The 16,044-nt window shown below is 36.9% G+C and overlaps 1 protein-coding gene across 3 annotated transcripts in view; it reads left to right on the top strand.

Annotated features, from left to right (window-relative positions):
- The window catches only part of LOC145261208 (D-glucuronyl C5-epimerase-like), a 366,752-nt gene that overhangs the window by 295,286 nt on the left and 55,422 nt on the right, over nucleotides 1-16,044 (top strand). For all 3 annotated transcript variants that reach the window (XM_080119550.1, XM_080119551.1, XM_080119549.1), the window contains exon 4: nucleotides 15,809-15,980. In XM_080119550.1, coding sequence (XP_079975676.1) covers nucleotides 15,809-15,980 — 172 coding nt within the window. The remainder of the gene's footprint in view (nucleotides 1-15,808; nucleotides 15,981-16,044) is intronic.

Raw genomic sequence — 16,044 nt, 5'->3', positions numbered from 1 at the left:
GGATAATTAAACACAATCGAAGTTCTGATATTCAGACATCAAAATAAGGTATGCAAACAAGTTTTTTTTTTTTTTTTAAATCTATAATCCTGTCCCTTACAACAGCATGTTTTGTTCAGTTTCAGATGATTATTTTAAGCATATTTGGAACCCCCTCAAAACAAGGGGAGGGGGTGTAAGCAAAAAAAAAAATATATATATATATTGTTTATGAAAAATAAGTACACTGTTATAAAGTTCATTCTTCTCTTAATAATTGCTGAAAATTTCGTATTGATTGGATAATTACCTGATTTTTGGTAGATTTTTAAAAAGACGGTCCGTCAAAAAGTACTTGTGCCTACAATTGCGAATTACTTAGGACTTCTACCCAGTCATAGCTGACGGAACAAAGGCATGCTATCCCCATAGATTAAAAAAAAAAAAGTTACATTTGAAATTCTATGCAGATTACGAGTTTGACAGAAAGATTCCCGAGTTTGACAAGATATTCCTGAAAAAGGTCAGAAGTTACATCGATCAAAACGACAGTACCAGCTAATGAAATTGCTTTGTTACTTGTCAACTAGGCTCCAACTCCTGGCCCATCACTGCAATGTTGCATCCCTGAATGCCAGAAAGTTTTCTACTCTAATAGCTTCTTCCCTCGAACAGCTAGACTTTGGAATTCCCTTCCTGCTTCCCTGACTGTGCTGAAGTTCAAATATAACATAAAACAATATCTTGTAAATCTTTCTTAGGAATGGTCCTAATTAGTAGCCCCTTTACGTCCAAGTGGCAACATGCCTTATTTGGGATGGAGATGAGTAAAAATAAAAAAACATCTGTCGATGATTGTAAAGATTTTAGAAAAAGAAAAATCCGTCGACCTAATGTACCAGGTTTAGTCAGATTTCACATTACAGATGCATCTCCTCATAGATTTGTCATCGTTCTGTAGTCAGATGAGAGAGAGAGAGAGAGAGAGAGAGAGAGAAAAAAGAGAGGACTGGCTAGACCTCAATTCTCACTGACACAACTGCTGTACAATTTATCCGGGATTCAGAGAGAGAGAGACAGCTCACGATGTTACCAGAGGCAACATTTTCCGAAATTACACGCACGCTACTTTCAAATTTGCTGTTGTACTGAGTTTACATTCACCACCTGTGCTAAGCATCTTTCCTTGGCAGCAGAAAAAGTCTAGTGCCTTCAGGGTTTTTCATCTAATAATACTACTGATAAAGGCTGAAGCATACATCATCAGAAATATAGTCGGAATATAAATATCAGCATTCATGAAGTCAATACTTTAAGTGAAAACTATGTAAATAGTCAAAAATGTTGACATGTTAATATTTCGACCGATTTGATCTCCAATCTTCTTTGGTTGCGTTTCGTCAAACTCGAGAATCTTTGTCGAATTCAGGAATCTTTACAGGATTTTGAACAGAACGTTTATTTAATCCACTGAGATTAGCTTGTTAACGCTCCATAACTCATGACCGGGTCTTAAATAATTCATAATTGTATTAATATTTCTAACCGATTATGGCTGACAGAATAAGGGTAATCTACCCCTGCAGATGAAATATAGCATTTGGTTTGAAATTCCACATAGATTCCAGAGTTTTTCAAAATGAAGATCCCAAGTTCAATAAAATATGCCTAAATAAGATTGGAGATTATATCGACCTAACATTGTCGAAAAAAAGAATTATATCGACCGAAACATTGTCGGAAAAAATAAAAGTAAAAATGAGAAGAATCCAAATAATACGAATTACTTATCTACTTTCTCTCACTTCTGTTTATAAATTTTTGAGATGGGGATTGATAATTCATATTATTCAGACTACTGTTCTCATTTTGAGTGTTATTTGCACAACGTTTAAGCTGATGCAACCTTTGACCTTCTCCAGATATATCTTGTCATGGCATAACGGATGAAGTACCTGGTAAAATTCAGTTCTAAGTGAAGGTTAAAAACTCGGTGGGAGCAATACAAAGAATGCAATTGCAAATTATTTAAGATTTCTACTTGGTCATGGCTGACGAAATGAGAGCATGTTCCCTCTGAGGATTAAATAAAGGGTTCCGTTCCAAATTCTGTGCAGATTTCAGAGTTTGGCATGATGGGGATGGTAGTCTAAATGATGCAAACTCTCATTTCTACTTTATCAGCTTATATGTCGGGAGGTGACGGTGAGCAAGTGTTCTTTTTTATTTTTTTTATTGCATTTCCACCCCAAAAAAGGCACAATGCCACTTTGATATAGGGGGCTTCTATCTAAGCCATAATTTGCAGGAATACTACATAGGGAATGGAGCAGCAAGATTTCTGTTTACATTCTATTTGAACTTCTGCATGTCAGTACAGTCAAGGGAAACAGGAACCCATACGAGAATTCCAAAGTCTAGCAGTCCAGGGGAAAAAAAAAACTATTAGAGTAGAAAGCTTTCTGGCATCTAGGGACTTGGGATTTTTCTGCTTTTCAGGTTTGTCAGGGGTATTTAAGTCGAGGAGTTAACGACACAGACTACAACATGGGTGTTTAAAGTTTGAATCCAGTTTGTTCCACAAAAATTCACTTTCACTTAGGATGTTCATAACCTTCACATGGTCCCTCCTATATATGTTTTTCTAGGAAAAATGTTGGGGAAACCAATGCTAAGAATAGAATATTTGGATTCATCCCTAATATAAATTTCATCTGTCTGTTTAAATGTATGTATGTCTGCCTAAAACTTTCAACAGAGGTGACAGATTTTCACGAGATCAGTATTATTTTGAAGCTTGACCCTATGGACGACAAATATCGAAAAATTGGCAAAAAACATTAATTCCTTCACCCTCAACTGGGTCCTTTTTTTCTACAAGGAGGGGTCGCTTTTTTCGCCAATATTTTTTTAAAGTCATCCTCGCTTTTCAATTGACTAGCCTTAATTTAAACCTCTGCCACTTTCGGTTTGGCAATGGACGCAACGGCAAAGATGTCAGTTTTTTTTTTTTTCACATTCTTTTCTTCCTTCACGGTACGGATTCCAGCCTGCCTGCCTACTACCACTTTTTTTTTTTTTTGACTCAACACACACCTCCAAACACCTGGGTAATGCCGGAAACACAGGCTAGTCTGATATAAATCTCACCTGTTTCAATGTATGTATGTCTGCCTAAAACTTTCGACAGAAGTGACTGATTTTCACAAGGTCAGTATCATTTTGAAGCTTGACCCTTCGGACATAAATATCAGAGAATTGGCCCAAAACATTAATTTCTTCAATCTCAACTAGGCAATTTTCTCCAGGGAGGGGGTCGCTTTTTTCACCATTCTTTTTGAAAATCCTCTCCTCTTTTCGATTGACTAGCCTTAATTTAAACCTTCGTCACTTTTTTTTTTCACATTCTTTTTCTTCCTTCGCGATACGGGTTGGAGCCTGTCTACCTACTACCACTTTTTTTTAACACACACCTCCGAACACCCAGGCAACACCGGACACCCAATATAAGGATGATCTTAAAATCTTGTGTGAATAAATTCCTATTAAGCCCTTATTTTAAATAATCTAGCCCTAACCAAATTCCACCATAACCGATCATGTCTCACCATCTACTTAACATTTAATCCTTATTGTAGAGTTGCTTCCAGGCCTTGATAAGTAGTGGCCTCTCAAGTAAAGAATTCTGACTAGAAAAATATCAGGGAAACCAATGCCAACAATAAAATATTCGGATTCATACTATAGGATGACGATGACCGTGTATGTCCCTTTTATTTTCTCTGAAGTTCTCACTTGTAATAAATCTATTAATGCCTTGGTACTTATGCAGGATAAGGACTGAGTTATCGTCAGTATTTTCTGAGCAGTGAAATAGTGTTTTTCGTTGGTCTGTCAAGCTAATTTGAAATAGTGTTTTTCAAATTGAAATTAGATACGTTTTATTACCTCAATTTGCTTCTTTTCAACTTGTTTACAAAGTTGAGATATTTTTATTTTATCCATTTCTCTCCCGCAGTCCCTACCCTCCTCTTTCAATTCTTTCCTCGTTCCCCTTCATCTCTTACTTATCCCCTCGTAACCTTCCCTCTCTTTCTCTTACATATGTATTCTCATTAAGGAATGGAAAGACCATTTGATTGAGATAGAAGAGAGAATTCCTGACTAATAATTGAAGGACTCTGGAAGGGGAGGTAGGATGCTTGATTGGTAGTTGCATTAAGTACTTTCTGGTGGTGAGGTTAGGAAGTGGAACCCGTGGGGATGTCAAAAATTGTGGTTACAGTTAAGGAGTGGAAGTTTAAAATAACAAAAAAAGTAAAATAAATGGATAAGATAAACGGAAACTATTTTCAGTGTCGATGCTCTACCCTTCCTGAAAGTTAAGCCAAATTGCTTGTAAAGAGAATAAAAAAATTGTGACAAACAAATATGGGTTCTTTGAAATATTTATTTGCACAAAAAATAAAAATACATAATGAACAAATTAGGCACAAGGCCATTCAAAAGTGTGGGGATAATGGGTGTGTTTTAGTCATCTTTGGTCTCAAATACTTAAAATGTTTATCTCACTCACCTCAATATCGCATTCACTTCAGGGGCTGTCCTACTAATATCGGTTCTTTGATATGACAAGGATGCATGCATGTGATTTTGTTTTATTTTACATAATATCGCCCCTCTGTTTTATTTTGGATCATTTAATGGTAAATCCAGTCGTTTCAGTAAAAAAAAAAAAAAAAAAAAAATCAAACAATCTTGTCCTTCAATGTTTTTTAACCACATTTTTTATGTATCAATTCTTTAAAGTCTGTAGAAATTACACCTTCTGTTTGATGTTCAAATATTTTCCCCCTCCCTCCCCAAAGTCTGTTTCTTTGTAATATGTTTGTTGGGTTCTGGTTTAATGTATATATTTGATCCCCCCCCCCAAAGCAAATTAGGCACAAGGCCGTTTTTAATGTGGAGTAAAAACCAGCTCCCCTAAAAGTAGGCAAAAAGAGGGCACTCTGGTTACCAAAAATAATAATCCCAGTATAGAGGGTTTCTCCTCCATTGACTGGTACAAATTATCTTAAGTGCAGCATCTGCAAAAACGATACTACACTTTGATCCCGGCCCGAAGGCCAAGAACAACAGAAAAAAGGCAAGGTTCTGGTTTAAATAATTCGTCAATACATAACATCGTATGGGCTTCCGGTCATGCGCATTGGAGATAAGAATGGGTGTTTATCTGATACAGAATCTTAATAATTATAACTTTTTTTTTTCTGGCTCCTCAGCATTCATTTCTTCAATAATTCTTTTAAATTTTTGTAATTTTCTGTTGATGTGGAAGTTCCACACTTTTTGGGACTTATTTATTTTAATCTTGGGTATGACTTCAAAAGACATCTTGTGGTGAGGGCACATCCTGTGGGGACTCTAGAGAATGTGGAGTTGCCCCTTAGTTAATATTGCTCCAAGGTCCACTTTGGCCCAGAGTCGTAATACCTGTTAGGACATTGGGTGTTACTGTCTAAATATACCGGCTTCCTGACCAAAAATGTACCAAACATTACAGGTGACTAGGGGCCACCTGTAAATTTGATATTTGCTTGACACTTTCTCTTCTGGAGGAAACCGGTTCAACCCACCTAGGGTGAATGTTGTACTACAACAACAATTTATTTATTTAGATTTTGTCTTTTCAATGTTCCAATTCAGCTTTTTCTTAATCTTTCCAAATATTTAGTTTAATTTTCTTTTTATTTTACTATAAACCCTTCAAAGTTTATAGAAATTACACCTTCTTCAGTGTACAGCCATTCTCGTAATAAAAAATAAAAAATGTACCCCCCCCCCAAATGATTGTGTAAATCCAGCCATGAGTAAAGTTCCAAGTGAAGAATTAGTCAATTCAGGATCAGCATAGTGTAGTGGTATTTTCGTGTCAAGATGGAAAGCTAAAGGATTCAAAGACGTTCAATATATTTTATAAAAGCGATTCAGGTATTTGATTGGTTCATTTTTATCACCCCTGGTTAGAAATTATAATCGTCCAAATCGTTGTGGTTCATACGCCCCTTACATGCAAAAGATATATAGTGTAATGATTAAAGTTCAATTCTGTAGATTAAAATATATTTACAAATATATTTAAGTTAATTTATTGTTTGAAACAAGGAATATATAGAGAAGAATTATATTTATTTCCTTAATCCATGGATTTTCAACCTCACTGTAATTTGTAACAGGACAATTCACTTGATTTCTAATCTGCGACGTATCTCACTCTCTCACACACACACACACCTACTATTGGCACACCCTGTATGTCTGGGTATATATATATATATATATATATATATATATATATATATATATATATATATATATATATATATATATATATGTGTGAAATTGTTTGTCTTTGTGTCTATATTTCCCTACAAAACAACTGTCAATTTTCAGTCTATAGACTCGAGATTTGTCATAAGGGGTATTGAGATTTAAGAAAATCTTTTTAATCGGTTTTCTGCCAAATGGTTAGACCTAAAATTGGCTGAGTAATTCGGCAGAGATCAAATTTTTTAAATGTTGATCTCAATTTTGACCCCCTTAACATTTATTGTTTTGGGCTCAAATCAAATTAAAAAGGTTGATCCATGTCCAAGTAACCTACATATAAAATTTCAAGTGTTTAGGCCCAAAATTGGCGGAGGAGTTTGGTAAAGTTTTCAAATGTTTAATCGATAAACTTTGACCCCTTGATAGCCAAATTTCTGGCGGAAAACCGATTAAAAAGATTTTCCCAAATCTCAATTACCCCTTCTGTCAAATCTCGAGTCTGTAACCTGAAAATTGACAGAGTAGTTTGGTAGGGAAATGTACACATACACACACAGAGTTAATTTCACTTTTATAGATATATCTATATATCTATAAAAGTGAACGTGTCTGTGTGTGTATCTGTGTCCGTCTGTGTACTTTTCCCTATGCAATAACTCTGTCAATTTTCAGTCTACAGACTCGAAATTTGATGTACAGGGTACTGAGATTTGGGAAAAATCTTTGTAATCCGTTTTTGGCTAGAAATTTGGCTGTTAAGGGGTCAAAGTTCAACAATTTGACCTTTGAGAACTCTACCAAACTCCTCCGCTAATTTTGGGTCTAAACACTTGAAATGTTAGATATAGGTTTCTTGGACATGGATCTAACTTAATAACTTGATTTGAGCCTAAAACAATAAATGTTGAGGAGTCATAATAGGGGTCAAAGCTAAAAACATTGACCGCTTTTTTTTGCTCAATATACATCTCCAAACACCCGGGCAACACCGGACTAAAATGCTAGTAGATATATATTTCTAAGTTTGTGATCGCCTCAAGAAATTTGATTGTCTGTGGTCGAATACCAAACATCTCTCTTCTTTCAGTGGTCGAATAGATTGATTTCCTGGTCCCAATTGAACGACTTTCACCGAGAAAGATTTCTGAGGGAATTAAGTGAGAAGCACCTGCAGCTGGCAGGCTTACCATTCCAATTGATTATCTTCCAAGCCCCCTCCCTACCTTCCATATTTTATCGGTCTAAAAATAACTAATGCCACTTATCCATCCACACACGATGGCATAGACGGGTAGAGGCAGAGATGGAGCAATTTCATGTTCTTGGTGGATATATATATATATATATATATATATATATATATATATATATATATATATAGGTATTTTTAGATGCAGTAGAAATGGAAATGAACATGTCCGTCAAACATTCATGCACATTATTTAACAAGATTTTTAAGTTTCTGAATTTTTGAGATGAGGATTTATAATTTGCGTTTGGATTATTCGAACTACTGTTTATCTTGAATGTCATTCATATTGAATATCCGGAAGGATCTGTTATATAACAAATAAAGTACTAGGTAATATTCAGCTCTAAATGACACTCTTCTAGGCGTTGAAGGTTCAATCCTCAGTGTAGGCGATAGTAAGAATACAATTATGAATTACTTAACTTCTACCCAGTCATGGATGATGGAACTAGTCTGCTAGCCCTGTGGATTAAATAAAGGGTTCCATTTAAAATTCTGTACAGATGTTCGAGTACAACAGAAAGATTCGTCCGTTCAACAAGATACACCTGAAGAATGTTCACCAGCTGAAACTTTGGGCAAATAACACAAGAGAACAAGAGTTCAAATAATCCAAAGAAATCACAGAAAAATACCTTGTATAAATATGTCATCTTTGGAATAGCTCACATCTTGGAATTCATAATATAAATACAATTTTAGGCATATGGCTCCCACAGCTTGTGCATATGACGTCATCAAGAGATCCAATTTTCACAAACTCTAGGCATTAAATTATGCTGTATTTCAGCAATAACATGTAAAATGTTATCTTCCAAGTAGTCTGGTCCTGGATATGACCTTAAACTATATCCGATGATGAGGCCCTAGCTTGCGGGCTTTGGGGAGTATGGAGCCACCCTTTAATTGCCATTGCTCCCAGGTCCACTCTGACCCAGAGTGGTAGTACCTGTTAGGGTGCCAACTATGGGTTAAATAGAAACTGACTTGGAAAAACATTCTATTAAACTCTTTAAAATCACTGGATTTAGCATTAAATGACCTAAAATAAAACAAAAACAACCATCCAAGTAGTCTATTGTGTCTGGTTTCTCTCTGTAGGCATGAAACTTTACATATCTCCAAAATAAAAGGTTCTGTTAGCAATTCTGTGCAGATTTCAGAGTTTAACAAAGATTTTTGAGTTCATCAAGATACAATTGAAGACGGTTAGAGGCTCATTAGCCAAAATGTTGGGCAAATTATACGAGATGAGAACAGCAGTTTGAATGAGCCAAAGAGTTTTGAGATGTGATATTCTTATTTTTGTTTTGGACGTTTAGTTAAGTTGATGATATCATCTGAGCACAGGGTGGAGCAGGTGCTAGTGCGATTGCAAGAATTAGGATTAGATGGAGTAAGTTCTGGGAAGTTCTGCCATCACTAACCAGCAGAGCATTACAACTGTTAACCGAATGAAGAATCTATTATGCATGGGCACACGGTGTGATGAAGTATGGAAGTGAAACCTGACTACTGAGGGTTGAGGACATGTGTTGCATGGAGAAAAATTATATAAGAATGATACGATGGATATGTAATGCGAGACTTAAAGACAGTTCTGATTACTGCAAGGGAAATTTAAATCCGGACTATATAGGGAGAGGTATGCAGACTGGTAGCCGTCAATGATCATATTGAAAGAATAGACAAGTTCCTGGAATAGGTGTAGAACGATGAGGTAGCATGGTCAGCTAAGAGAATATGGATTTGACAAAAAGAAGGATAGAGACCTGGTCAGATAGAATTCATTTGGTCTAGTGGAGTAAATATAGCTAAGTGCTGTTTCTTGAGGTAACCTCACTATTAGAAGGTGCATATGAGCAAGTGTGTAGCTGTGTCGAGGGGATCTCATTTGAACTTCGATCTTGTTATTTTGAAGGTTTGGTCAAGGTTTACTTTTTTTTTTTTTTTTTACAAGGTAGTCACCACTTATCAAGGCCCAGAAGCCACTCGGGGATAAGGGTTATTGCGTGTACAGTACATTAGTATTGGAGATTTGATAAAGTGCCTTACTTAAGGGGGTGGTTCATCAGGTATTTGTTTGTGTTGTAGTCAGGCAAATGGAACAGAGTTCAACAGGCGTGCAGTTCTAAGAAAGAAGCTTTGTTCATGGAATCTACGTTTTGGTTTTGGCACAGATAAAGAGTGGGGAAAATTTTTGATAGTGGTTTCAGCTAGATGGGTGTTCATCGTGAAACATTGACGAGGGGGACCGGAGATTGGAGCTCAGACAAGCACTTGCCATGGAAGTAATGATCAAACAAAGACAGGCTCGTAATGTCTCTCCTGTGGGAGAGAGGTTGCAGGGAAGAGGAAAGGGCATCCCCCACTAAGCCACAAAGCCTATTTTGTACTCTGTCAAGGAAGGATAGGCGATTTTTAGCAGCTCCTACCCAGATGTGGCATCAGTATTCCATCTTTGGACGTACTTGGCTTTTATACAGATAGAGAATTGCATCAGCAGTGAGATATCTTCTGGAGTGGTAGAAGGATCCTACCATTTTTCCAGCGACCTTGGCAACTGACTTGATGTACGTGTTCCATTTCAGGTCAGGAGTAAAGGTCGAGCCCAGAAGCTTATCAAAACATGGAGCCTCCTCAAGACGAGAGCCATACATTTCAATTAATGACAGATGGGGATCAGAGCGTTGATGATTTAAATAAGTTTTTGTTTTATGGTATATCAACCCTTTTTACATTATTTATGTAGGATCAAGGATTCTTCTTGTCAGGTTGTCCCTGACAAACTTTTATACAGAAAGATCAAAGACACTCAAGTATCAAACTCATCTCTCATCAACATATCATGATGGAGATGAGCTTAAGGTGGAAACTGACCAGAAAAACTGAGTAGCAGGCTCATCACTAAACTGATTGAATAAACTGCTGAAATATGATTTCTTATAGTTAGTTATGGTTAGGACTGGGACAACAGCATATTCTTTTCATTGTTTTGACTCTCGAGTGTGTATCCATTGATATCTTATATACTTTTATATAGTGATGTGGTGCTCGGTTGATTAACTGTGTCTAACTCTGTCGGATATAAACTCGAGAGTCCAAACAATGAAAAGAATATGCTGTTGTCATAGCCCTACTAATCAGTATTAGGCTGATTTTCGTCTAGATATGCAAATTTAGTACCAATGGTTTTTAACATGGCGAAAATGTAGCTCCCATCAAGAATCCAAGGTGCTTATTTAAAATTATACACATATATATATAAAAAAAATACAGAAAAATCTTCGATGTATGTATTCGGCACCGAACGAAGAGGTCATATTCCAAAAATTACATAAACTGAGCAAGTAATTTTTTTAAAAGAAAATAAAAGTTTACGATTTTTAGCGGTGTTAATACTAAACTAATCAGTAGGACTGGGACAACAGCATATTCTTTTCATTGTTTTGACTCTCGACTGTGTATCCATTGATATCTTATATGCTTTTATATAGAGTGATGTGGTTATCTGTTGATTGTGTTTAACTGTGCCGGATATATACTAGAGAGTTAAAACAATGAAAAGAATATTCCGTTTTCATAGCCTTAGTTATAGTAGTCCATTCATGTGGATGACAATGTCTTCATTTTCTTTTTTTTAATTGACTCTGTGACTCTGGTTGGTTGGTTGGTTGGTTGGTTGTTTTTGTTTTACGGCATATCAACCCTTTTCAGGTTGTTTAATGCTGAATCCAAAGATTTTGAAGAACAATTTTTTAATAGAGTATATTTGTTTTTTTCATGTCGGTTTCTATTTAACCCATAGTTGGGACCCTAACAGGTACTACCAGTCTGGGTCAGAGTGGACCTGGGAGCAATGGTAATTAAAGGGTGGCTTCACACTCCCTAAAGCCTGCAAGCTGAGGCCTCAACATCGGATATAGTTTAAGGTCATATCCAGTACCTCGGTGACTCTGTTGATGACTGAAGCCCGATGCGTGATCTTCACTGCTTTGCACAGATAGAGCACAGGAAGACAGGATTTGGGTTTTGGTTGTGATTTAGCCGCCAGTCTTCAGTGTCTCCATGTGCAACGCTCAATAGCTGCTCACTCATGCTTGTTGTTGAAGGCCATTCTGCTATCACATGTGGAGCGGCAAGTGTCTCTGTCCACTGCCAAAGGCTCCAGAAGATTGAAGGGGATATTACAGCACTTGAGGATGAGCTTGATGCAGTCTATGTAGCGTTTCTTCAGGCAGCCTACGTTTCGTCAGCCATGAGTAAGCTGACTGAAGAGAACTCTTCAAAGTAGTCAGTTTGAGGGCACCCTTATGAGGTGGCCCAATTATCGAAGCTGACGACGGATAACGAGTGACTTTAGAGGGGCAACTCCAGCTCTCCTTATAACAAGCCCAAATTATCATTAATTGGTCAGCTTCTTCAGCAGGTCAGTCTCACGCAACTCTAATTTTGTTTATTAAGGGGAGATAATTGAAGGTATGTAGTAAATGAAGCTGAATAAGGGTCTTGATGGTTACCCACTTCTCACAGGACAGTGAATGAAACTTGGAGAAAGGTATAGGTCAACCAGATTTTAACAGATTTAAACTTTGAGAGGTCAAGAGTCTTCGGTGAACAAAAGTTATTGCAACAAGAAGTGTGCTGACAATGGAAACTAACTAGAATTGTGTAGCAAGGTAGTTGCTGACTTGACTGTCTGAAGTAGGCAAAACAGTTCAAGAAAATTGTTGAATGGTATACCAGAAATGTGAAACTATTTTCTTTGATGATTAGCAAGGTTGTAATTTAATGTTCACCAGCTGATGAACATTAAAAAGATTGTTTTTTTTTTTTTTACAAGAGTCATCGCTTATCAAGTCCTGAAGGCCATTTGGGGATAAGGATTAAGGAGTGTAAAGTGGTCAGTGAGACAACACCTTAATGATCAGTAATGGTGGAAATGGGGTAGAATTTGATTATTTAAGGGGGATGGCTCAACAAGAACTTGTTTACATTGGACTTGAAGACAACCATATGGTATCAGCTGGAAAGTAGCCCAAAGATAGTTTCACAGGCAGGCAGTTCTAGGAAAGAAGCTTTGTTCATGGAATTTGCACTTACAGGAAGGTTTGCAATGCATTTTATACTGAATTTAAAAGGATGCACGTTCTCTTTATAAACCTAACACTGACCCTAAGTCTGGGTGGCAACGAGAAAAATAAAAACAAAAAAGACAAAACAGTGAATGTAACGAGACCCTTTTATATTTTAAATTCCTATTTATTTGCCCCCCCCCCCACGAAAGTAGAGATAGATATAGACACATGGTCAGTTTTTAATGTGAGAGGAAATCCAACCCACCCCACCCCCTACCCGCAAAAATAACGAGCATTCTGAATTGGGAGACTAATTAAATTTGAGATCAGTCTAGAAAAATTTCTTGTCCATCGACAGAAGAGATGAAGTATACTATCACATATTATATAGATAGTACACTTTGAATTTGCAAAATATACCTTTTAACAAGTCTGGCATAAGACCATTTAAAGTGTGTGATTATCCTCTCTTATTCTGTCCCTCTTACTTTTACTTAGTCATTTCAGATACCATAATACCACATTTATTCTGGGTGGGGGGGGGCATATACTACTAATCATATATCAGGGCCGAGGTAGACACAGGATCTGTTAATCTTGAAAAAGAAAAAAATTGTCTCCGTCTAAAGGTATTACTCCTTCACTGACTGAGGACAGAAAAGATGAAACATAGTATGAGAACAGCGACTACATTTTGCTTCTAGTGAAAAGGCCAAGGATGATTGGAAGATATTTGATGATCATAGCCTAATTCCTGGAGTCGTAATAGCATTTGTTGAAGTTGTGGAAGTGTAGCAATTAGGTTCTCGATGTGTGTCGAGGTGTGTGAAATTTGTTCACAGGCAAATACTACAGCCAAGAGCTCCAGCTCAATATTGGCATAATGTTGTTCTGTTTGGGTCAGGAATTTTGAAGCAAAGTCTATGGGTTTGCCATCTTGCATTGAAACTGTTCTCAATCCTCTAGATGCATCGACTTGTATTATGGACTTTTTCAGAAGAGTAGCATTTCCTTGCATATCAAATCGTTTATCTTTTACAGCGACTTCTGGTGACTATTGCTCCACTCATAGTCAGCCTCCTTAGTACTAAGAAATAGATGAGGCAACGTCTGATCTATAGGCAGGATGCGGCAGAACATGCATATATATCAATTATTTTAACGTGACACACAGACTTTTTGTTCAACATACAAGGTGTCTTAAATAATTTTCTAGGCTTCTTTCCTTTAGCTTAGGGAATAACCAAAAGTCACAGGGAGCAAGGTCTGGACAATAAGGAGGGTGAGGAACTGTCTTGATGCCCATCTTGGTCATGACATCTTTCCTTCTGATCTTCTCTGAGGACCCTTGGGATAAACTTTGTGCAAATCTTCCGTATCTTCAGTTCCCTGCGAATAATTGTGTGTACAGTTCTCACACTGGCATCAAATTGTGCACTTATTGTCTCTATAGACACACGGCGGTCCTTATCCCTGAAATATGGTGTGCACTTGTCTATGAGGACAATAAGTGCAGAGTTTGATGTCAGTGTGGGAACTGTACAATTATTCATGAGGAACTGAAGATGTGGAAGATTTGCACAAAGTTTGTGCCAAGGGTTCTCGGAGAATATCAGAAAGAAAGATGTTGCCATGGCAGCAGGGAGACGATCGACCTGATCAATTCAAATCCCACAGTGCAGGCTTTGCTTCCTTTGATTTTTGGTTATTCCCTAAGCTCAAGGAAAACGTTAGAGGCTGTCATTATGAGACAATTGAAATGAAAGGGGCTGTGACGAGGGTTATTGACACGCTTACACAAGAGAACTCGCATGGGGCCTTCCAGAAGTTGGAATGGTACAACAAGAGCATTGCAGCCAAAGGAGATTACTTCGAAGTGGACTAGAGTTTCATGTAGATACTATCAATAAAATTGTCTATACGAAAAAAGTTTGGAAACTTAATGAACCTTGTATAAAAACCTTCAAATAAACGAACGTGAAGTTTTTACAAATGATCACCCCTTCCGCATTTCAGTCTAATCGCGTGTAATCTGAAAAATAAGAACGTTTTGGAGATATTTGCATTGGAAAAATTTGTGTCTATTTTCCGACACCAAAAACGATTCTTTTAATTTTTCTTTTTTTATATTTAAAACAAAATTTTTCATCGTTGGTACTAATGATAAAATGATAATTTTTGTTTTCAAATTACCAGTAAAACTAAAATCTATACACCCCCCCCCCCGCTTCCTCTCCCACACACAAGTGTGTTTCTATGTTTGCGTAAATATGCTCATATTACATGCGTTTTTAAAGTAATCAAAAAATTGGATAAAGAATGAGATAAAAATAACAGCTGTGTAGCTTTACTAGCAGGGAGACCCGATTTTACCCGGGATTGAATGATCAGTGAATGTTTCACCCTCTCATATTTTTATCGTCATCAAAATTTGTGAAATTACCCATTTTTCAATCAAATCAATTGATTGCCTGTTTTCGTTGGAGACCCGCCACAGTGCATCAGAATAAAGCTTCACATGCCTCACTACAGTCTTAGACCACAATACATTGTAGTCTAAATTGCACTGTAGAGAACCTACTATTGATTTTTATAAAATTATTTTTATATGATGGTTTGAATTAAAATTTTAAATGCAAAAGTATCATTGTTCAAAACATTAGTTTTGAACGTGCCCCTGTCATATCAAAGAACCTACTGTTGATTTTATATGCCTAGCTTTTCTGCCTGTGCGGTAATAAAATTTCTCAAATGCACTTGTGATGTTAGGCTGTATAAAAGTGTTAACTTTGGTCAAAATCGCCTGTTCGTTCCTTCATCTGATTATCGATAGTTATCGAAAACATTCCGATATGAAATCTACCTAAGAACACCGCCAGACACCTAAAATACATTTTTGCAAGCTATTTAGAAGTCCACAGGGAACGAACTCGCACACAAAAAGTGCCTTTAATGTAATACATAAATATTTAGAGATTTAAAAAATATCAGATTTGGGAACTTAGAACGGAATTGCTTATTATATCGGAATTGGGGGGGGAAATATAAGAATCATACCATCACTATTGCAAACTAACTAAAGTTTTACTGCATGGTACATTATTCTGCGGTTTGACAATTCCACAAACACGTGTTTGCTAATGTTGCGTTTCTCTTTTCTCTTTGACAGGTCTATGGATCCGTCACTCATTCTGACGGATTTGAACGCTTCGAGTGGCGCCACAGCTATTCTCAGGTTTATCCGCCAAAGCATAAATATTCGCCAAAAGGTGTCTTCATGTCGTTTGAGCACTACAATGTCGAAGTCCGTGATCGCGTGAAATGTATCAGTGGTATGGAAGGTAGGCGCCAGACCATTTTCTTCATATTTTATTTCCAGGGTTGTGTATGTGTACAGAAAACGCT

The sequence above is a fragment of the Euprymna scolopes genome, chromosome 37 (genome assembly GCF_053919585.1).
Source record: "Euprymna scolopes isolate OS-2025 chromosome 37, ASM5391958v1, whole genome shotgun sequence".
NCBI classification, from domain to species: Eukaryota; Metazoa; Mollusca; class Cephalopoda; order Sepiida; family Sepiolidae; genus Euprymna; species Euprymna scolopes.
The sequence above is the reverse complement of the archived record's forward strand: the minus strand, read 5'-3'. Positions and strand labels throughout refer to the sequence as shown.